General features: G+C 40.0%; 1 protein-coding gene across 2 annotated transcripts in view; it reads right to left on the reverse strand.

The window, feature by feature from the left end:
• Positions 1–24,271, reverse strand: part of NCKIPSD (NCK interacting protein with SH3 domain) — a 114,424-nt gene that overhangs the window by 44,862 nt on the left and 45,291 nt on the right. For both annotated transcript variants that reach the window (XM_026723474.2, XM_087923797.1), the window contains exons 2-3: positions 5,807–5,919; positions 4,598–4,793 (exon numbers count right to left, since the gene is read on the reverse strand). In XM_026723474.2, the coding sequence (XP_026579259.1) occupies positions 4,598–4,793; positions 5,807–5,919 (309 nt within the window). The remainder of the gene's footprint in view (positions 1–4,597; positions 4,794–5,806; positions 5,920–24,271) is intronic.

Below are 24,271 nucleotides of genomic sequence, written 5' to 3' on the forward strand. Positions count from 1 at the left end.
CATCTTAACACTTGATTTCCTTTGTCTCAGCAGCACTGAAACAACACAATATGGACCTGGTCTCTATAATGATATAAGTTCTTGTGTGACTATGCAGCACAGTCTGTTTCTCAGACAACATATTGGGATGCATTTAACATCTCAGTCTGCTAAGCTCACTCTGAAAGGCAGTCCTTGGGTTACGACCACTCATTCAACAACTGTTCAAACTTAGTAAGAACGCTGAACGAGGTGGACTTATGACTGATCCTCAGAGTTCCAGGTGTTGCAGCACATCCCCCAGGGTCACATAATTGGAACGCAGGCTCCCAGAGAAGTCAACGGGGAAGGCCAGCAAGAAGTTGGAAGTCACTGTCATGCAAGATGCTTTCTTAAGAATCCATGCAGTCCTCACTTAACAACTGCAACCAGGACTGCTGGAACTGCTGTTGCTAAACGGCATGATCAAGTGATGCCACACCTGACCATGTTTGTGTTGCTTAGCAATGGCAAATCCAGGCCTACCTAATGTCATGACCCAAGGACTCACCTGCACATTTTTTTTTGACACTGATAGCATTTTTCTATAAACTTCTGCTGGGATACAAGAGTAATTAAGATGGTTCAACCCAAGTGGGTTGATGGATCTAGATGCTTTTCTGAATGTAACTTCACAAATTTCCAGCCTAGTTTGTCATCAGTACCTGGCCAATTTGTGGCACACAAAATTCATCCAGATGGTTCCTCAATGCCCTCTTCTCTACAACAGATATCACATGGCATCTTGGGGCACCAGACTATTGAAAGGGATGAAGCAGACTAATAGTAGGCTGGAGTACTGTTGCAGAAAATCTGGGTACAATTTGATTTTTACATGGATTTGAGTTCTCCTCAAGGCCTGCATGCAATCCTATTTTGTGACAATGGATATAGCAGAGAGGGTTTACTTCTTCTCTACCTCTGTTGCATTTGCATTGAAGAGTTCTGCAAAAGCTTTTCAATGCTGCACAGTATTTCTTCCATTAAGATATTGAGGGAAGGGAATCAGAACAGCTCAAAGCTGGCTGAGAGCAATTTTCCATCATTTTTGTAGAAAAGACTGAATTTGCTGCAGATTCCAATACTGAGGCAGTTCCTATTCATACGGATAAGTTTTTTTTTATTGCTTATACATACTGATGATGTGGAAAAGTTAAGGCCTACCATCTGCTTGCTCAACTCTTTCCCCACCTGGTTAACTAATTAGTCACACTGGAATCACCCATAGTTACCAGAAATGATTAATGACTTCTTCACAAAAAAAAGCCTTGCCACTTACTTTAAAAAAAAAGTTATGTGACCTTTATTGAAAAGTCCTCTTTGCACCTCGAAGAATTTTGTAATTATAAGCCAGGCTCTAATATTCCATTTCTGAATAAGATGGTTGAGAAAATTATAACCTTGCTGTTCAAGGTGGATAATGAAAGTTGATTATCCAGCAAATGAGTTACATTGGAAATCAGTGAGGAGAAATACAACACTGGTATGAAGGAGGACTGAGGTAGCCCTGAGGGAGATACTGTATGTAGCAGCCATTAGGAAAACATGAGCTTGGCCAAAAAAACCAGGATGTGATGAATGCTCAATATTCCTCACCTTGATTCTCTTGAATATAAGAGAGAATGAAATCAAAATTCTGTCAGGCTTTCAGTATATAGTGGATGCAGGTGTAATTTTTTTTTCATAGCCTTATTTTAATGTTGGATTTTTATTGTTTTTAATCCTCATTCCTCAGAAGCTACAGCTGGTCCAGAATGCAATGGTGCAAGCAGCAATGGGAGAGCCACAGTATATCCATGGGTTCCCAATCCCTTATGAACCATACTGGTTGGTGATTAGCTTCCATGTACAATTCAAAGTGTCCTATAAGGCCTTCATGGCATAGGGCCTAGTTCTTTGAGGGACCACCTGTCTCCAATAGTCTCTGCTTATCCAGTAACATTGGACAGAATGGGTATGCTCCATGTGCCTTTGATTAAACAGGGTCATCTACCAGCTACCTCCTCTCTGTTGCACCACCTGCCTTCTGAAACAGCTTCCCCCAGAGAGCCATATGGTTGTCACTCTGCTGATATTCTGAATGTTCTTGAAAATCAGGCTGTTCTCCTAGGTCTTGAGGTAGAATGGTTCAACTGAGTCCATGTTGGTTATTTTTTTTTGCTTGCTTGTATGGTTTTTTTTAATTCTTTTGCTTTTTGAAAGTTTAAGCTGTCCATAATCATCTGGAGTCTAAATTTAAATTTAATAAAATACATTAATAAAAAGCATTAGAGTAGGACAGTGTTTCCTCTTGTCCATTTTCTTCTCCTTTTATAAACTCTGTCTAAAAACCTTCATCTCTGAGACCAAATCAGCTGTCATATTCTCAAATGGCTGTAATCTTAAGGATATGTAAACTCAGGCTGATCATGTTACTGTGAGCTAGAAAGGCCTTTTGGGGAGAAAGTGTGCATGTGGGGGTGGGGATGAGAGGGAAATGGCCAATGGTAGACAGATATCCAAATTGTATTTTGCTGAAGTCTGAATGTATGCTGATCAAAAGAATATGCATTTTAAACCTATTTCCACAGCAACTCTATCTTACCCGAGAAAACTGCCCTATGTTATCAAAGCATCTAGAAACAGACTACACATTCTCCAAGCACTCAAAATTCTTCAAATCCTACTATCCAATGATTTTAACAGAAAGAGGAGATTTGTTGCCCTTCATATTCGTTTCCCAGATGCAAACAGTACTTAATCAATTTAATCAGAAACAGGCTATTTAGAAAACAAAAATTAAACCTAAAGCTAGAAAATCACTTTTCAAATTAAAGGGAAGAGATTGAAGTTTAAAAATTATATCATTAACAAACACACACACTCACCCACCCCAAATATAAATATATTTCATCCTGATTCTGAGTACATCATCTATTTATCAAAGTGCAAAGCACATTCTATTTGGAATACACTGAGAAGAGATTGGCCACAAACTGGATTATAGGAAATTGTCTTCCCATTATTTGTCAATGCACTTCACTGATACAAAAGGATCATGACAGGGAATAGAGATGGGCAGAGGAGTTCTGCCTTTCATTTTTCTCCCCATGAAAAAAATCTATCTAGCTTTTATCTCCCCCACTCCCCCCGCCAAAAAAGCCCAAAGGCTAAATGAGTTTATTTCTCTTGGGTACAGATGTCAACACTCAAAAAGAAGTTATTTTGGAAGGCGACAGGTCCTGTTCCATCAATTTCCATCAACATTAGTTTCCCCATTCTCCTGTATCTCCCAATCATAAGAGCTTACCTTCATTTAACTAAGACATAAGCTTGTACCATGCAGAGACTTATTTCCCTGCTATATCATTAACTTCGGAACTAACAAAAACATATATGGAAAATAATATTCACGTAAAACTCTGTCATTTATTTATTAATCAAATTTGTACAGCCACCCATCTTTTCAAAGGAAACTGGGCAGGATACAACAATAAATAAAACAACTAATATAAACAGATAAAAATCTTTTTAAAAATCACAGCAGTAAATAATGTTAAAAACAAAAATGCTAACCCTGAGTGAAGGGAGGATAGAAATGGCCCCCTCAGCAGTGGGGCTGAGGAGACAAACCTCTAGTTCCCTGGGAACCCCAGGCCTTGCAGTGTAACCAAGTCTTGAGGGCCTTTTGAAAAATCAAAAGGGACGGGGCCAATCTAATTTCAGAGGAAAGGATGTTTTATAAGACAGGAGCCATAGCAGAGAAAGGACTTCTTCTGGGATCTATCAGGGACAGATCCCTAGCCAATGGCACTCTCAGAATGCCTTCTCTGTGATATCTAACAGGACCAGCTGATGTAACTGGGGAAAGACAGTCTCTGTCTCACCTTTTCTGCACTCAGTTTTTAGTTTAAGTTTAGTTTACTTTAACATTAGTAACAAAACATATTTAAGGCAGCCTTTCCCAATCAAGTGCTCTGAGATGGGTTGAAATTATTGCATTCAGAATTCCCACTCAGTCAGCCATACAATTATCCCAATGAAGATCTGATAATCAGTTAAATTCTTCATATTTAACTAAGGCTCGGAGAGTATTGGCAGAAGTGAATGAGATAATAAACAGTAGCATACTAAAAATATATTCCTGAAACACAATCAACTCTTTAAAAGTATATTGTGATACTGCTGGATGTCCTGATAAATTTCATTCCTAGAGATACTTAAAAATGAGTAAATAAAATTCTAGATCACCCCAGCCTAGTCTAACATAAAACAGCCATTTTGCAAAACTCATCTTTTGCAATCATCAAAGTATATGAAGATGTCATTGCTGCCATTCATTTTTGACTGGTCTTATAGACTGTAAGACTAATGAAAACACTGTTCTCCGTTAACTCACAAAACAGTCAGCGGGTGAACAAAATTTATTAACAGATGTTCACTACAGTAGGTAAAATGCAGCTTTTTACTCATTCCTTTTCCCTATTCAGGATCGATATAGAGAGTCAACAGTACATCTTAACACCAGCCAAGCAATTGGTTCTGCTTGCCTAGACTCGAGCATGCTGGAGAAAACTTACAAATAAAGCAAAGGTCCTACCTGGTAAAGGTCACCTTCTTCCTCCTGGATGTCTTTGTTAGGCAAACTGTGGTGTCGTTCATATCCAGTTCTGCAGACACCATTGGGTTGCCTGGCTAGATCCAGATGATGATCACTAGTGGATGAGGTCATTCCTTGAGTGGACAGTGAATGCCCTTTGCGGGAAACTGTTTCCTTTCGATGATGGATCAATTTTCTGATAACGTAGCAAAGAATCACACTGAGAAGGTAGGTTTCAGGAATGTCCAATATATCAGCGATACAATGAGCTGAAATCTGTATACGTAATGAGCACTTTTTTTAAATCAAGGGATAAATCAAGCTATTTCCTTTACCTATATGAAGTAAGGTATAGGGAACTAAGAAGCTCCTTATTACCCCATGAGGAAATTCAACTACAAAAGATTAATGCTACAGGGATGGAGACAATCTGATCATTTTTCAAATGTTACTGGATTCAGTCTCAATGAGCATGGCTAATGGTGAGGATTGATGAAAACTGGACTTTAAAATCATTTCTGGATCATAGATTCTTTTAGTTTTAGACTACCACTTTTAATTTAGATTACAGAGCATCTAGCTCCACTGTAAGTCATTATGTTGTCTGTTAAAAGGATTTTTGAATTAGTGATATCATAATTTGAACAGTCATCTGAGAAATTTGTTTACATCAAATGTGATTCTTGAAAAAAAATCACATTCTTCTGCTCTATCAATACATCCTCTCTTTAGCTTTACTTTTCCTGCAGTCCAATTTTCATTTTCTCCTATACCTAGCCTTTACTCTCATTTATCTGTAACTTTCTCTGGTTTATTTCCAGCATACTACTACTGCTTTCTCTCTTAGATTGATTGATTGATTCATTCATTCATTTTGATATTCAATCATTCTCTTCCATTTTCCCACTCTTTCAGGCTATGCCTTCACAAACATTGATACTGGTCTGCAAATCAATATTCAATTCTTTGGAAACAAAGGCACTCCAAGGGGGAAACAAGATGTTAAAAAATAGAGACATCACCATGCCATATGACTTAAATGAAGTGCTACATGGAGAAAAGATGAATGAAAGAAAAGAGAAAGCCAGCTTAGTACCTCTTATATTACCTAGCATGGTTTTAATTATGACAATGTAAAGTTCAATTGTGTTTTGTGTTTTCTTTCAGATAACCATATACTGTGCTGAATTTTTTGTCTGTTTTACTTACTGAAGAACATCCCTTTGTTCCAAGTTGTATTTTCCTCCATTCTTCATTGCCTCATTATGAATGGCTTCAATAGCTCTATCAATAGATTGCAGAACCACATCTTGTTCTAGCACCTAAGGAACACAACACATGCTACATTAAGCATATTTATCTTCCCATCAAGGTTTATAAATAACAATATGGAATTGACAAATGTAGTCATCTTAAATCTGTCGCACAGGTAGCCTCTAAAATATGCTCAATCTTTTTGTAGTTATAACCCATAGTATTCATTTATAACAAAATCCATTTCCATTTACTACTTGATAAAGGTATTTGTTGGAAGTTCTTTTGAAATAAACTGAATGAACGGTGCTTTTTTTCTATATACAAAAAGGCTTTTGTCTATGTAAGATTTATTGGTAGAATAGAAAAAACATTTGTTCTGACAGTAGTGGAATATACATCACAGTTCTACTCATGCATCCTAGGCCCTGAAGTCCCTGCAATTCATTACATGAAGATCAATACCAAAACTTCAGAGGTACAAAGCAGCTCTTCAGATCAATTTCACATTCAAATTGCCATAGTGACTCTTCTACATTCATTGTAAGATAGGCAATAATTTTACATTTATCTCTTTTTGCTATCACTGCTCATTTTTGGAAAAACCAAAGGGCTAGATTCCATCCATATCCTATCAATGAAAACAATCCAGCAGCTAGATACTGTATTTACCTTCAGGCACTGGAGAGTGTAATAACTATTCTCCAAAGTAAGACATTCATCTTATGTAAAGTTTATGCAATGCATGTTGTACCAAAGTATCATTTACACTCCAAATTTATATTGAAATAATAAACAGTAATTATTCTTTATATTGCCTTCAAGTAATATTGCAAATCTTAATTGCTGAACTTCCTGAGGTCACCCAGCCATGGCCTATCATCAGCCTTCCCTAGTTTGATTTCACCTAGATAGGTTCAACCTCCACAATTTCTAGACAGTAGGGTTTTATGAGAGTTACAGTTCAATATATCTTGAACTGAATTAACAACAGTCCTGTACATTCTTTTTTAGGTTAACTGTAAATGTTATTGCTTTGAACTTAAAGATAAAGTTGAAAGGAAACAATGAACAATAAACAGTATTTGGAATATCTGAAAGAAATTATCTAAAAGAACTTTCATAGAAAATACACAAATAAAATATTGCTATTTCATTTTATCTAAAAAATTTTTTTCACACTGCTTATAAATCTTCTTTCAATGCCATAATGAGATATCATAATTGTTCCATGAAGACCAATATCAATTTTATGCATCATTCTCCAGAAAAAAATATATATACTTATCAGCTAAAATAAACAATTCAGATATTCAAAAGATCTGTTAGTGATAGTTTCATCTAGGTTTCCCTTGTTCTCCTACAATCTCACCTGCAGTAATTCATTCAATAAATACTTCAGCTGAAATTTCCTTGAACTGTGTTTCTGTGACAAATTGCAAAACAGTATGCACACAAAATACTTCCAAAGCTACTATTATCAGATTTACACAGTGCATCTTTTTAAAAGATATTATTATTCTTTCTCTTAAAATTTCATTAACACTAGACAACCCTGCAACCTGTTGGGTCATCCTCTGACAGAAAAGCAATACAGTCTGATATGACCAAAATCTTCTATTTCTATATTATTAAATTTTCACTGTATTTATTTGTTTGTACCCTCTGGTTAATCTAAGTGGTGCATTATACTGCAATAATTTTTGAATCAAGGTACCTAAAATCCACTAACTTAAAGAATGTATAAATATAAATTGTGGCAGATGCATAGTCCCTGTAGTCCCATGATCATGATTTTCGATGTTCCCTGTAGCTTCCTACAAGCAAAGTCAATGGGGAAGCCATCAGGAAGTCACAAGTTGCTCTCACTCCCATTGCTTTTTTGCCTGCCTATGGTCATTCTGTTGATCTGCTCAGGTAAATAAATCTTGTCCTATTGTTAGTTTATTTGCCACTACAATTATTTTTTTCCATTTATGATATATACTCTTCTTAGATGATCAGAAGACCAGCATTGGAGCAAAAATGATATGGTCACTCTAAAATTAAATATTCACTATGGTCACACCAGACTGCATGCACTATGTTTCTCTCAAATGATGACCCAACAGGCCACAGGGTTATTTAGTTCAATTTAATACTGGAGTATTGGAAATTGTGAAAGTGGTCACCGGTTGATAATATGAGTTGACATGACTTTCACTCAATTCAGAGATGTCTTTTCACATGCACTTATTAGTTATCTTTTTTTACAGGCAAAGGTGAAATTGCAGAAATGAATCAATTTTGGACTTCCCTGACAAAATATACTAAGAGCAAACAAAATTATGTTGTTTGTTAAATCTGCACGTTTAAGCTTTTGCTTGAGATTATCACCAAGAAGATGAGATTCATCTTCTGCCACCTTGTTTGTCTTTATAATATTGACACCTTTTCAATAAAATCCACAGAATGTATATTCAAGCATTCAAGATGTTCCTCAAAATTTCTGAACAAGCTTATCTTCATCCTTTCTAAATAAAATCTTCCTTCCTCTTGCAGTCATAGCTCACAGTCTTCAGACTTCACATGATTCAGATTTTGATACCATTCAGGAAAATACTGTATTTTCTTTGAAGGGAAGATTCTTCCCTCCCCATTACCTTTTAAATGGAAAAAAGTGTCCCAGATTTGCTGACAATATAGTAAGGAAGGCAGGGGCAACTCAACCTAAATTAGGGCTGTCTTATTTCAACACATATATGCTATTTAGCAATAACAAAAACTTTTTTATAACCCAGCCCTCAACCATTTTTCTTTTTTATTCCCTCCCTCCTGTCACACATAAAAAAAATCACTCCTGCAAGACTATTTCTCTAAATGTCATTCTTCAAAACGCTATGGTTGTTTAAATGCCAGTCATACCAAAGAACTTGTTCAGCAGTCTAGAATAATCATATCTTTCAGAAAAGCATTCGTCTAGGCAAATGGGATCTACTGGCTATGCCAAGGATGGATGGAGGCATGCACTCTGCTTGTAATTTACATATTTAAGGCGATGGGCCTATTAGATATGACATATCCCTGAAAAAATTTACCTTTCAAACCAAGCTTTTCGTTTTCCTTTGGGAAGGCCAGATAAAATACAATAATATTCCACTTCTTCCCTGTCTCTCCCAATTTAGAGGAAACAGCACAGACCCAAAGCATTTTCATTTCAAAGGTCACATAATGAATTAAAAGCAAGATGCTTCATATACTGAGGAAAAAGCTTTGCAATAACATGCCACACATGTCAAGAACAATTTGAATGTTTTCCCTGGCTAGCTAAGAAACAAAAACAGCAAGCAAACATCTGGGTGGATTTTTTTTTACTATGTCGTCCTGGGCAGGCATAATATTTAACCATTATCTGCTCTAAACTTGCTTTGCTGTCTTAACCCCAATTAAAATTTAAATCAAAGTGGCAACTGTTAAATGAAACATTCCATTTATTCCACAGCATCACAACATCAAAAAATGGTGCTTTATCCTATTAATTGCCAGTTCCTTCGGTGCTTCCAGTTAAAAGGTTCCAGAATTAGGTCATCACCACAGCAGATCAAAAGATGAGAACATTTGCCAAAATCACACTGGCCTGATGGAAATTTCACCTTTTTATTTTTAATGCAAAACAGGGTCACTTGAATTCATGATTTCATATCCTTTTGTTTTGATATGCAACATTGAACTGATTTAAACAGAAAGATAGTATAGAAGTAACAGTCACACAAGCAAATAGAATCCTTTTTAATGGCTAGTTCCTAAGCATGTTACAGGTGTTCAGAGTCAACAGTTAATGTTAAGGAAACTAATCACAGTTAAAATATCACAATTGGTTTACTGCAACAGGTTTTGGAAACAAAAAGGATTTCCATTCTCCTAACTTGTTGGAGAAAAAGGTTGATTAGTAGTACATGGAGGGAGCCAGAACATATCTTCATGCATTAAATTCTACTTCTTTCCTGTAGCCATCACCTCAACAAACAGGGCAGTCAGTCACTTTGGCCAATATGAATGTGTATTCAAAAAAGAGAGAAAGAGTAATATACTCAAGCTTCTTCTCTTGTGGGGAAATATACCATTGCAGTGAACAATTATTAAACATTAATTTAAATTAATCAGAATATATTAGATTAAAATATGAAGCTGTCCCTAGTCACTGTTATGATAAACTGGAAGCAGAAACTGCACTGTGCTAATTTATAAAGGACAACAGAACTTTTCTAATAAACTGGATTAAATATATTTGAGGTTTTCTTTGATAGGTTGATAGTTCATTTATGTAGTTTACATTATTGGGTCTTGCATAGTCCCTCAGATATGGTAGTGAGGCCAGGTAGATATTTTACCCTGCTAATCCTGACTGATAGTAAACAATTTTTTCAAAGACTCTGCCTTGAAGTAAATCTAGATAAACGGTAACATTCTGACTTAGTGAGCTTTTTTCTTTCTGAGGCTGTCTAGGTAAGACCAAGTGGTAGAACTGGGGTGTCAAACTCAAGGCCCACAGGCCGAATCTGGCCCATGGAATGCTTAGATCTGGCCCGCAGGGTCACCCTAGAAACAGCGAAGAACCGGCCCATAGTGCCTCTGCCAGAGAAAATGGAGTTTGGGAGGGCTGTGATGGCCTCTTACAGTCCCCTGTCAATGAAAACGGAGCTCAAGGGGGCATAGGCGGCCACACCTGAGCTCCATTTTCTCTGGTAGAGGGCTGCAGGAGGCCGTCACAGTTGAAAACGGGGCACGGGGGTGGGCTGCCTATGGCCCTCCTGAGCTCTGTTTTCGCTGGCAGAAGGGTGCAGGAGGCCGTTGAGGCCAAAAACTGAGCTTGGCAGCCTGTTTTCACTGACAGAGCCCTCAGGCCAGCACAGGCACCTCTGACACAAATGACGTCAAGCTGGCCATGCCCAACCCAGCTCCCCAAGGTCAAACAGAATCCTGATGCGGCCCTCAATGAAATCAAATTAAGTTTGATACCACTGAGGTAAACCATATTGCCAATATCAAGGATGACATTTTAGTTACAAATTCACTTTTCAACTAATTATACATAAACTGAAGCTGAAAGGAATGAATAATATGATCTCCATTCAAACACAGAAATGTTTCTTTTAAATCAAGATAATATAAATCAAAATCCTAACATGATTTCCATCAGCCCTTCTCAAAAAATTGATACCTTACATACTTCTCAAACAGCATATTTAAACTGCTTTTCTATACCCTGGTTACAGAAAAGCAATTTAAATATTATTTCAACACACACAACCCAGCTCCTGGAAGAATTAATCTTAGTAAATGGTAAATAGTAATAGAAAACCTGTTACTTAACTAAAATACTTATACTGTCTTCTACTCATGTTAACTAAAAGAGAAAATTATTCATTGTTAGATTTACAGTCCTCCTTTCCTTCAGGACATCTTCAACGCAGCTTATCATTTCATAAAATGATAATCATCATTTCATAATTTCTGTGAAACCTATTAAAAACTATTCTGCACTGAGATTAAATCAGATGATATATAAAACCTCTGACAGCTCCTTTATAAAGCCACACCTTCTTTTTCTACTCCATCATTGCATGCAAATTAAGAGTACGGATGGATACACAGTAAGCAGAAGGGAATATTATTTTTCATTTGTAGCAGAAAGAGAAATGATGCAAAAGGCCATACTTGCAGAAAAGATTTCTTTGCAGAACTGGGGAATTTGCCCTAGATTCTTTTAGATACATGCAAAGACTGAAAAGGAAAGGAGAGGAAGAATAAAATGACCTCACTCCCAAAGCTGAAACTTGGCTCATTGCTCGATCGATAGCCAACATCAACACATAGTTATGAAAGAAAAGCTGCCTGCCATCACACAATCCCCTGTCAGCAACCAAAATGACCAGCTGCAAAGAGGCAGGCATTGGAGAGAAAGGGATCAATGAAACCAGGGGTGAGTCTGGTATGAAGCCTCCCACATGAAGAAAGCAGCAAAGTATCATTTGCAAGTTATGAGGGACATAGGTAAATCTAAGTGTATTTTAATAAAACACTAATGATGGAAAGGCACTTCGCTGTCCACTCAGGGGACAAACACAAAAGAAAGTGCCACTAGTTACATTTTTTTTCCTAGCTAGATGTGAGGAAAATGTACAAAGAGAACGGTAAACTAGCAATCCAAATCCCAAGGATTCTCTTAGCAGTAAGTGGAAGAGAATTGAAGGGCTCAACAGAGCAGTCTGCACGTCTCTCTACAAAGCTGTCCTTGTAAAATGTAAAGATATCAGCACAACATTTAAAGAAACCTTGAGATGTTCTTTGAATGCATTTCATTCTGATCTAAAGGGCACGGCTTTGTCTTCTCCTATAAGATGTGACTATGTTAACAACAGAAATTTATTTATTTTTTGTTTATTTATTTTTCTCAATTGTTTACAAGATAATAGGTATAAGAAAAAACATAATTATGAATACATGGATACATATAAGAAAAATAAAAAAATAAAAGAAACAATAGGACAGGGACGGTAGGCACGTTGGTGCGCTTATGCACCCCGCCTACAGACCTCTTAGGAAAGGGGTGAGGTCAATAGTAGACAGTCTAAGGTTAAAGTTTTGGGGGTTTGGGGAAGAAACCACAGAGTCAGGTAGAGTATTCCAGACACTGACCACTCTGTTGCTGATATCGTATTTCCTGCAATCAAGTTTGGTGTGATTAACCTTGAGTTTGTATCTATTGTTTGCTCTTGTGTTTTCTAGGTCTAGAATTTTGAGTCTGGTGGCATAAGGTATTCTGCAATGAGTAGAGGAGTGGAGAACTCTTCTTGTGAAATATTTCTGGATTTTCTCAACTGTGTTAATATCAGATACGTAATGTGGGTTCCAGACTGATGAGTTGTATTCCAGTATTGGTCTAGCAAATGTTTTGTATGCTCTAGTTATTAGTGTAATATTACCAGAGAAAAAGCTATGTAAGATTAGGTTAACAACTCTTAACGCCTTTTTGGCTATGTAGTTACAGTGGGCTCTAGTTTGTGGGATTAGTTATTCCCTAAAATGGAGATTATTCCAGCACTGTCGCTTTCTGACCAAAATGGATGCCAACAAATTATTCTTAAAAGTAATTTCAAGATGCATTTAGAAGTAAACCTTAAATCACAATCAACATAGGTCTGTAGCAAGAGATTTGGGGTGTCATATTTTTTGCCCCAAGTGTGGGCAAAAAAGCAGAGGAGCTATTTTGGGGAAGAGGTATTTGCAAAAAAATACGCATATTGGGGACGTTTTATACCAGACATAAGTCAAAACAGACTGTTTTCTTTCAGATGCAGATGGAAACATAGTTCTGCATAATTCAATTGTTTTGATCAGAAATTGTCTTTTATTACAGGAGGAATTTTATCCTTTGAATATTCTTATCTGGTATAATGGGGGAGAAGACTGGTCATTCTGTTCTCTCTTGCTTTTCTGACTGTCTGTTAACTTATCTACCCACCTATCTCTTCTGAATATCACCAGGTCAGCTCCAAAATTTTGGCAGTTTGCAAAAACATGTATCAGTAAAACATCCATCATATGAAATCATAACATAAAAGGTGATCTCCAGGATATTAATAATTGGCATTATGTAAAAACATTTTTTTTCTCCCAATAAATCAACCCTATGAATTTATTTATCTTTCTCTCAATACTGCATACACACATGGGTATAAGCATATATTAGAGAACTGGAGCTAAAATGGTTACAGTGGTATGGTATAACTGCTCATTTTAAATGTCTTTCTTTCTGAAACACATGAATGAACCTCAAAAAGATATGTCCTTTTGCAGAAAAATAAGACACAGAAGCCACTTCCATAACTCAGCATAAGACAGAAGCACTTCTTATTAAATACTAAGCTAGCATATTTCTCTGTTGTTGTTTTTTAAGATTGAAAAGTAATTTTCTACCCATCCATTTCCCCATCCCATTTATTATCTTATTGATTTCTTTAATCTATCCTCCTGAGCCCGAATTTCTCAAACAAGCCACTTATCCTTTCTTTGCAGTTAGTCCATATTTGAAAATACATATGATTTGACTTCCGGATAAGAAAAATCGAAGAAGTATAGCCGATGACCATGCTGAATGAAGAACCAGAGATTAGGTTGGCTCTTCATAATTCTTCTCCAGACAACAATTCAGAAATTGCTCACAAGGGATCTATACAATTTGCTCCTGGCAAGGAGCAACAATGCAAAACAACATGCTATGCACTCTCCCTTTCCCATCACTTTTAGATATTGCTTGCCTTTCCTCAACTATGAGGAAACTTTGGATCCACAGGTTTTACAACATGTGGGTGGAGATCCTTCAATTCTTAGCAAAAAAAACTCCAAACCTTTTAAATACTGAACAAGTTTAAAGACTTAAAAAATTGGAATAAACAACAAAAGGATGATTAGGATGCTGATTCTGTAAAGTTACAAGTGGACTAAGGGTCCAGATGGTTTTGAAGTAACAGTTTGGAATTAACTGTAAGAATCCTTCTTATGGGAAAATGCTTTTATTTTGAAATGAGAGGATGAGATTTGGAAGATTGGACACTAGAACTAGAAAGAACTACAGATTACAATTAAAGGAGAACATTTAAATTTAACTTACTATAGTTAGTCCTCCACTTATGATCACAATTGGGCCCAGAATCGCAGTTGTTGGAAGTCGTTAAGAGAGATATTATATGACTGCTTCTCTCAATGACTGTAATCCTTTGGTAGCTGTCCCAATTGTGGTCATTAACTAACTGTGCAGGTTGTTAAACTGTGCATTGGGAGAGGGTCCAGGCCTCCCAAGCATGATGAAATGAGGGAAACGCCTAAGCCTCCCACCAGAGGCCCAGGATTTCTCCCCACCTCATTTACACTCAGGTCCATGTACCTTTGCATTATTCTACAGCTGTTGACTACAAAAGACCCTCTGCAAATGGGCCCAATTCTCATGATGGCTCGGAAAGTTCCTTCTTCAAATCATGCAATTTGGAGAAGGGCCCTTCCAAATGATTGCAAGAACAATTGGTGTTCACTAGCATTTTTACCAAAAATCTAAGCTTTTCACAAGGCTGGCATTTGCCTTCATTCTCTAGCGTTTGGGGGAGGGGGAAAAAGTAGTGAATGCGTGTGGAACGATTTCCCTTCCCTGCACAGAGAGAAGGGGAAATCTTACAGCACTGGGGGAATAGATGTCAAATCCTCCATCTCCTCCACTTGGAACCTTACCTGCCATTGACTTTTCAGGAAGCTGGCAGAGAAGACTGAAAATATTGATCATATGATTTCAAGGCACGTGACAACTGGTCATAAATGTGAATAATTTAGCCAAGAGCCCAAAATACAATCACAAGATTGTAGGGGGCAAATATGTATGACCATTTACACAGATCATGAAGCTATTTCTCAATGTCTCTTAGCATGTAAGGCAAAAATTGATACCCCTATGGCTGAAATGCTACTAAGAAAAAGAGCTCAAGAATTCCGCATGAGAATTAAATTGCACATGCATTACTTTGAAAATAATCAAAGAAAGATCTACAGTAAAACGCATGCAAACTATTGTACGGACTATTTGTTGAATAGCTTATAGATCTTCATAGCACTAACACTGGTTTTGGGATACTGTAGATTAATATAATATAGGATTCCTCCTGTAAATGTCCTTGGGAGATTTAATTTTCTCAAGTTTACAACTGCCATTTAAAGTTGAGGTGACACTGACTTCCTTTATAGCTAAGGACCCAGATAAAGATCAGGGTGGACTGTACAGATCTGTTGAATACTACATATTTCTTTGGTATATACTAAGTTATTCTGGATCTGTTTTATGAAATACTCCTTTTCCCCCCTAACAAGTGCTGTGTGTTAATTTTTCTGTTTATTCCGAGTAAATGTGAGATATTTCTAATTTTTAAACCACATGGCTCGTTAACCCACATCTTGATAATTATTCAACTCTTCCATCTCATTTCTTATCAAATAATATCAAGACATGTGACCTGTAGCAAGGAAAAAGTGAGACTGGGATAAAATTACAAAATGCAGTGATTACCACTGAGCTGATCTACTTGAGAAGGGGTGGCTAGTACATCTATTCCACTTCCAAACTGTTAATGAGCTTTCTGTAGCCTTCCCTCCCAGGTGACCAAGAAATGTGTAAAGATTCAATCAGGTCCTGTAATTTCCAGCTAGCATGGCTTTTGGTACTATTTAGGGAGGGTCAGCTGAGAGAAGATACATATTCACAATAAATTAATACAAATGCTCAGAGTGCTGAGCCATTATTCCAGCCCTTCTTATTTTTAGCAATCCACATTTGTGTGAGGACTGCGATACAGACACATGTCCTATTTGCTCTGGCAGAGGAGACAGAAAAAAAAGCAAGGATACAGGTAATTGAGAGAACAGATAAATATAGTCTAGCCGACAACATCTAGCTTCTCAGTGATAATCTCCATAAAAGCCACATAATAGAAAAACAGACAGAAAGAGCAAAGACTGCTTATTCCAATGACAGATAAAGAGAAATGTATGGGGGGGGGCCAAACTTTTTCACAAAAAACACAGCCTAAAGGATAAATGTAATACATTCCACTCACTGAAAAGTGGTATCAAATGTAACATTGCTCTTTTGTCTTCCCTGATAAACATTTCACACCATTTGTTTAAAATAGGCACGAAAAAGGAATGTTTGCATCCTGAACAATGCCACTTTCAGTTCTCTTAGAAACTATTTTACAATTCCACCTACGACAGGAACAAAAGGAAAAAAAGAAAAAGAAACATTAAGAGATTGTAACTATTTAGGCAAAAGAAAACCAACATTTTCTAACCCTGCTCAAGTTTTCCTCAACCCTACATGAAAAGGGTGTTGGTACTTACCTGACACGCCCATTCTCTTTGAGCTGTGAAGAGCATCCAGTAGTGGGAGGTGCTTCAGTCTCTGCATGTCTAGGCTGGGCTTAATTTGTGGAACGCTCCTCCTCCTCCACGGGACTCCTCCCCAGCATTCCCCAGTTTTGGCGAAGACGAGAGAAATAAACACCCTCGTCCTCAATGCCCTAACAAATACGTTGGCCAAAACAGGACCCCACCAGACGGAAAAAGGGTGGGGCTGGATAAGGTAAGTGCCAACGCCTTTTCTCCCATGAGCTGTTCAGAGCATCCAGTAGTGGGACATACCAAAGCTTGGCCTGTCCTACGGGAGGGACTCCGTCTGGCCTGAAATCTCCTCCTGGTCCCTGTGGACCCATTGCAGAATTCTTCTGCCAAAGGAGGCCTCAGAGGTTGCAAACACATCTATTTTATAATGCTTAATGAATGGCGATGGAGAGGCCGATGTTGCAGCTCGACAAATTTCAGTTATTGGAGCCTGTGTGGCCCACGCTGCCGATATTGCGTCGCTCCTTGTAGAATGAGCTGTTATGCCCCTGGGCACCTGCAGGGATTGAGTCTGATACTTTTTTCACTATCGCGGCCCATAGCCAATGGCCTATTGTAGAAGATGAGACATTGCATCCCTAAGTGTTTGGGCTGAAACAGCACAAATAAGGCTTCCGTTTTTCTGAAAGTTGCTGTGCGGTTAATATATATTCGCAATGCTTGCCTCACATCAAGCCTATGCCATTGTAGTTCCAACCCTTGGGATGGTCTGGGACAAAAATTAGGAAGCATCAGCTCTTGTGCCCTCTGAAAAATGGAGTTAATTTTGGGAATAAACGTAGGATCAGGACGAAGGACCACCTGGTCAGAATGGAAAACACAAAGATCTTGTCTGATAGACGAAGCTGCAAGTTCTGAGATACGACAAGCAGAAGTGATTGCTACAAGGAAAACTACTTTATACGTCAGAAATTGGAGACTTGACGATTTCAAGGGTTCGAAAGAGCCCTTAGTGAGTGCAACGAGGACCTTGTAAAGGTCCCAGGTGGGATAACCATTGGAGGGCGTAAATTTGTGGCTCCTCGAAGGAAACTCCGTATGCGTGGATGATGGGAAAGAAATAGTAGACCTTCACAAGTGAGAACTGACACCAAGGCCTGCCACCTGTCTTTTCAACGTATTAGGTGATAATCCCCATTCTCTTGCAAGAATTCTAGGATTTGAGCCACAGATGGAGAGATGGGATCAATTCAAGACTTGGTACACCATTTGCAAAAACTGGACCATGTGGCACTGTAAATGCGAGTTGTTGAGGGGTGTCTGGCAGCTTGGATGGTAGTGATAATTCTGTTGGAAAATTTTTCGCTCTTCAGACTACTGCTCAACCTCCAGACAGTCAGGTGCAACCATTGAGAGTCCGGAAGTTGAAGGGGTCCCTGGGTTAGCAAGACCCTGTCTGGCGGAATTCTCCATGGTGTTGATATGGATAGACTGCGGAGGTCTGCAAACCACGGCCATCAGGGCCAGTAAGGAGCTACTAGAAGCAGCTCCGCCCTCTCATCTAGCAGTTTCTGGATGACCTTGGGAAGCAGTGGAAGTGGTGGGAATGCATACAGAAGTCCCGGGGGCCAACGACAGCGGAGCGAATTGAAGTTCTCCGCTCCTTGTGAGGGGTACCTGGAAAAAAATCTCAGGAGCTGAGCGTTGAGGGGAGAAGCGAACAGTTCCACCACCGGCTGTTCAAATGTCCTGACTGCCTCTTGAAACAGAGTTGTAATGTGTTCTGAGTATCTCTGACTGCTTAATGATCGGAAGATGACAAAATCAAGATGTCATCAAGATAACACTGGAATCATATGGGGATATCACGGAGATGAGCAGCTAGCGCTGCCAGAACCTTCGTGAAGGTCCTGGGGGCAGAAGCTAGTCTGAAAAGAAGGGCCACATTCGAAATCGTGATTATTATAACAGAATCTCAGAAATTTATAGTGGGAAGGCCGAATAGCAATATGTAGGTATGCCTCCATTAGATCTATGGACATAAGTAGTCATCCTTTCTGATGCAAAGTAAGGTAGATTGCAGGGTGTGCATTTTAAACTTGCGATATACTAAGAAACGGTTGAGACGTTTCAGATCCAATATTGCTCTCCACCACCACTACCCCCGAAATTTTGGGAACAACAAAAAGATGTGAATAGAAACCTCGCCCTCGTTGATTGGTAGCTACTGGATGGATGGCTCGTATGTCCAGTAGATGATGGATAGCTGTTTCCATAAGATTACGATTAACCGCATCTCTGGAAACAGGGCATGACATGAAAAAGTCTGGAGGAGTGGATTGAAACTCCAGCCAAGACCAAATCTGATCGTGTCTCTGACCCAGGAATCAGACGTTGAGGAGTCCCATTGGTCCGCGAATAATTTAAGGCGTCCACCAATGGGAGCTGGGTCCGGGGAGTTATCTTGTATGCCGGAAAGACCTATTTCCTGCTTCTCGAAAGGATCTCTTGGATTGGCCACCCTTTCTGTTCCTATCCCCGAAGTCGGGCCTCTCTGGCTGCTGCTCTGGTCTGAAAGATGGGGGTCTCTGGTATCTGGGTGAGAAGAATCCCTGATAAAAGGGCCAAAAGGATCCCCTCTGAAAGGACTGAGGGTTTCTAGAATCTGACTTCCAAAAAAGGGAAGGTAGATTTTTTTTGTTTTGTTTCAGGTTTCGATTAGCAGTGGGTCGAGGGCAGGGCCAAAGAGTCTGTCTCCCACAATAGGAAATGAAGCCAGCTTGCATTTGTGTTTAATGTCCGCTTACCAATGTTTTAACCATAGTAAGCGCCGCGCTGTGACATGTGACGTAATGGCCCTGGCTGAAAAGTTGACCGCATGATGAGTTGCGTCAGCTGAGAATTCAGCGGCTGCTATAAGTTTTGCAATATCTTGGTGCGCTCTAATGTTGGAATTAGGGACATGCTCCCGTAAGAGACAGAGCCACCTGAGAGAAGTACAGGTAAAGAAGGAAGCAGCCATGGCCGCTCTGATGGCCCACGTGTCAGACTGATGGGCCCTGCATAGGGCAAGCTCGGCTCGTTTTTCCTCCAGCTTAAATGCCTCCAGCGCTTCACTGGGAATAGAGGACGAGGATGCTAATCCCACTATAGGTTCGTCTACCTCCGGAGTATTCAACAATTTTGAGAAATCAGGGGCCAAATTAAAATATTTCCTGTCATATCCCATGGGGGCAGGTACACCGCTGCAGACGCCCACTGTTTCTGTACCAGGTCTGAAAACATGTGAGAAATCGGAATCACATCTGCCTCGACTACTAGTTGGTTGAAAATTAGATCTTCTGGTCCCACTTCTGAAGGAGTTAGAGTGGTAGAAGGGACCAACTTGTTCAGGCGTGCAATGTTTTTTGCCTTAAACAAAAGTGATCTGAATAGTTGATCAGGAATAAGGCCCTCATCCTCAGACATCCCACTTTCTAGGGTGTCTGCTTCTGACAGGGCCGGGTCACTGTCATGTATTGATCCTGACCCAATCTGTTCCATTTGATCAATGTGATCCACTTCTTCTGCCTCCTCCTCCTCCTCCTCCTCCTGCGGCCCCTGGAGGGGCATGTCCCCCTGAAACTGTACCTGGATATAGTGTTGCTCCGATCTGGTCAACGACCTTAGAGATTGAGAATCATAGACAGTGGTTACTGGGTGTTCCCTGGTCAGAACTGCGTGCTGAAGACGTGCTGCAATTCCTTGGTGCATTGCCAGCTTCATCCACACCTTCATTCTCTCTGGAACTTCCTCTGGAAGAATGTCGTCCTGCCGAAGACTGGCATCCGACGGAGTGAATATAGCTTCAGGAGCCTTTTGCGTGGTCTGTGTTCCAGGTAACTGGGCCTGTTGACTCTGGAAAACCAAGCTGTGTCTGGATGAGAGGGAAAGATCTAGGGGAGGAGGAGGATGGGAAGAGGTTGCACAGCTATCTATTTGCTTTTCTAATGCTTTATGGTGCCTGTTGGCATCCTTTTCTGAAGCTTTAAAATGACCTTTTGTCTGCTTGGATTTGTGCTGAGATTTAGCTTTGAGAGTTGAGAGCTACAACCACCTGCCATTTTGAATTGAAAGAGATGCAGTATGCTCATTATTCAAAGCGATACTGTTGAGGTGGTTGGCACGCCCAGGGGCCTGATCCAAGAAGGGACCGGTTGCCCTGATAATATCTTATCCCATTTTGTTTTTCTTTGTTTTCAGTTAGATATATGTATATATAATATGAGTCATATCACAGTAATAATATCTTTCCTTATTAAGATATTAATACTGAATATTTTATTATTATTGCTGTTTTGTTGTTGTTATTGTTATTATTATTATTATTGGAGTGAATGAAAGTCACCAATATATATATGTATATGTATGTCTGTGTGTGTGTGTGTGTGTGTGTGTGTGTGTGTGTGTGTGTATTTGTTTTCTGAGGTTCTCAGGGTATTTGTATGTGGATCTTTGGTTGTTCGGTTTTCTCCGTGTAAGATTCAAGTATCTAGGCAACGTTTCGATGAAGTCTCATTCATCATCTTCAGGCTTCTGTCTCCGGCTCTGTGCTTCTCAGAGTAATGTGAGATTGCAGCTGCTTCCTCCTTTTAACTGCCAGTGGGGTGGGACTTGATTGAGTGGGGGCTTGGCTGTGTTCTGATTGGGTGGGGGTGTGTTCTCATTGGTAGGGGTTTGGCTGTGTTCTGATTGGTTGGGGGTTAGCCGTGTTCTGATTGGTTGGAGCGTGTTCTGTTCAGGTGGGGCTTGGTTGTGCTCAGGTTAGTCTTAGTTGCTGGGGATTTGAGCTGGTGAGTTGTGATCTTGCTGTTTGGCTTCGAGTTCGTGGTCGTGCTGCATCTTCATAGTGGGTATCGGTTTGCTTCATGTATGGCTCGGAGGGTTTGAAGTGGGTAGTGATGCAGCTGCAGTGCAGCTTCTGGTCCATGGTCGTGTCTCATCTTCTGAGTGGGTGTGAGTCTGTTTTCTACATGGAAGTGTGGTGGTGGCATCTTTGTGGCTCTCATGGGTGTGGGTCTGGTGTCCTTCTTCATGTTAGGTACTGCCTGTTCATGAGGGCGGGTTTCCAAATGGCTGGAAGGCGGGAGTGTCATCTCGTTTGTTCATGCTGTGTGGGCGTTTTTCTATCTCTATGGCTTCTCTGATTATTCTGCTGTTGAAGTGTTCGGTTTTGGCGATGGTTCTGGTATTTTTAAAATCAATTTCATGTCCTGTGGCTTTGAGGTGTTGGACCAGGGAGGAGGTCGTTTCTTCTTTTTTGATTGAGTTCTTATGTTCTTCAATGCGTGTACTTATTCTTCTGTTAGTTTGTCCAATGTATGTGGTAGGCAGGCAGTGCAGGGGATTTCGTATACAAAAATCCCCTTGTATAAATCCCGTTTGTATACGAAATCCCCTGCACTTCAACAGCAGAATAATCAGAGAAGCCATAGAGATAGAAAAACGCCCACACAGCATGAACAAACGAGATGACACCTCCCGCCTTCCAGCCATTTGGAAACCCGCCCTCATGAACAGACGAGTACCTAACATGAAGAAGGACACCAGACCCACACCCATGAGAGCCACAAAAGATGCCACCACCACACTTCCATGTAGAAAACAGACTCACACCCACTCAGAAGATGAGACACGACCATGGACCAGAAGCTGCACTGCAGCTGCATCACTACCCACTTCAAACCCCTCCGAGCCATACATGAAGCAAACCGACACCCACTATGAAGATGCAGCACGACCACGAACTTGAAGCCAAACAGCAAGATCACAACTCACCAGCTCAAATCCCCCAGCAACTAAGACTAACCTGAGCACAACCAAGCCCCCACCTGAACAGAACACGCTCCAACCAATCAGAACACGGCAACCCCCAACCAATCAGAACACAGCCAAACCCCTACCAATGAGAACACCCCCCACCCAATCAGAACACAGCCAAGCCCCCACCCAATCAAGTCCCACCCCACTGGCAGTTAAAAGGAGGAAGCAGCTGCAATCTCACATTACTCTGAGAAGCACAGAGCCGGAGACAGAAGCCTGAAGATGATGAATGAGACTTCATCAAACGTTGCCTAGATACTTCGAATCTACTGCGGGAGAAACCCGAACAACCAAAGATCCACATACAAATACCGCGAGAACCTCAGAAAACAAATATATATATATATATATATATATATATATATATATATATATATATATATATATATATATATATATATATATATATATATAAATAAATAGAGAAACAACTTGATAGAGTAAATATCCAAGCAGCCAAATTAAGAACGCCTGAAAGGCCAAGATAATAAAGAGAGGCCTTCAACAGCTTCCCTGCACAGGCGTACACAGGCCAGGGTGCTCACTGGGTAAGGCTGTGAGGGTTAAGCCAACAACAATACATGGATGGCCTTGAATCTAATAAGAAAACGAGGTGTAATAATTCCTTAGGTTATCAGAAGGAAAAACCTCTGATCGGGAAGGAAAACTACCTCACACAGCTCGAGTTACAAATAGTGCGGCCATGCAGGTTTTTGTTTGTTTTTTTAAAGTAAAGGCAAAAACAATAGGCGTTATTTTTGGCATGCGCGTGCTTCCCAGCAACAAACTCCCGCCGCGTGGGGAAATGCCTCCGAGGGCTTCTCCTTGTGGCTAAAAGGAACGGCGGGGGAAGGGGTGGAAAGTACTCTTACTGTTTTCCACACCAAGATGGCGTTCTGAGGGGAAAACTCAATGATATAACTTGGATGAGAGCGAAAATGCTCCCGCCGCTATTGCTGATATAGAGAAAGGCAATGCGGAATCACAATGGCAGGGGGTAGAACAAGTAGATGTGGGGGGGGGCTCGGAGCAATGCTGAAGCCGCCCGCCGCTTCAGGCATGAAACAGCGCTGCCCGAAAATGCAAATGATCTCCGATGACCAGATGGAGAGCGCTAACGTCGGGAGATCGTAAAGTGATTTGGAGGCTAAAAGCCTGAAAAAACGAACTGCTGAGTAATACTCAATATCCAAACCTGCTGAGTAATACTCCTGTTTCGGCCAAGGAAGAACAAAAAGCACTACCTATCCACAACGAGGCTGAGCAAAAAACTGGGGAACGCTTGGGAGGAGTCCCGTGGAGGAGGAGGAGCATTCCACAAATTAAGCCCAGCTTAGACATGCAGAGACTGAAGCATCTCCCACTACTGCAGAGATGGGCAACTATGGCCCTTTTATGACTTGTGGACTTCAACTGCCAAAATTCCTGAGCTAGAATGGCTTGCTCAGTAATTCTGGGAGTTGAAGTCCATAATTCATAGAAGGGCCATAGTTGCCCACCCCAGCACTACTGGATGCTCTGAACAGCTCATGGGAGAATACTCGTTTTTACTTAATTGTTTTTACTTCTTCACAAATCAACTTTCCCCTTTAAACAATACAAAAGACCTTTCTTGCATCTATTTGGCAGCAGAACCCA

The sequence above is a fragment of the Pseudonaja textilis genome, chromosome 2 (assembly GCF_049901715.1).
Source record: "Pseudonaja textilis isolate UNSWEBS1 chromosome 2, rPseTex1.2, whole genome shotgun sequence".
In the NCBI taxonomy this organism is placed as follows: domain Eukaryota; kingdom Metazoa; phylum Chordata; class Lepidosauria; order Squamata; family Elapidae; genus Pseudonaja; species Pseudonaja textilis.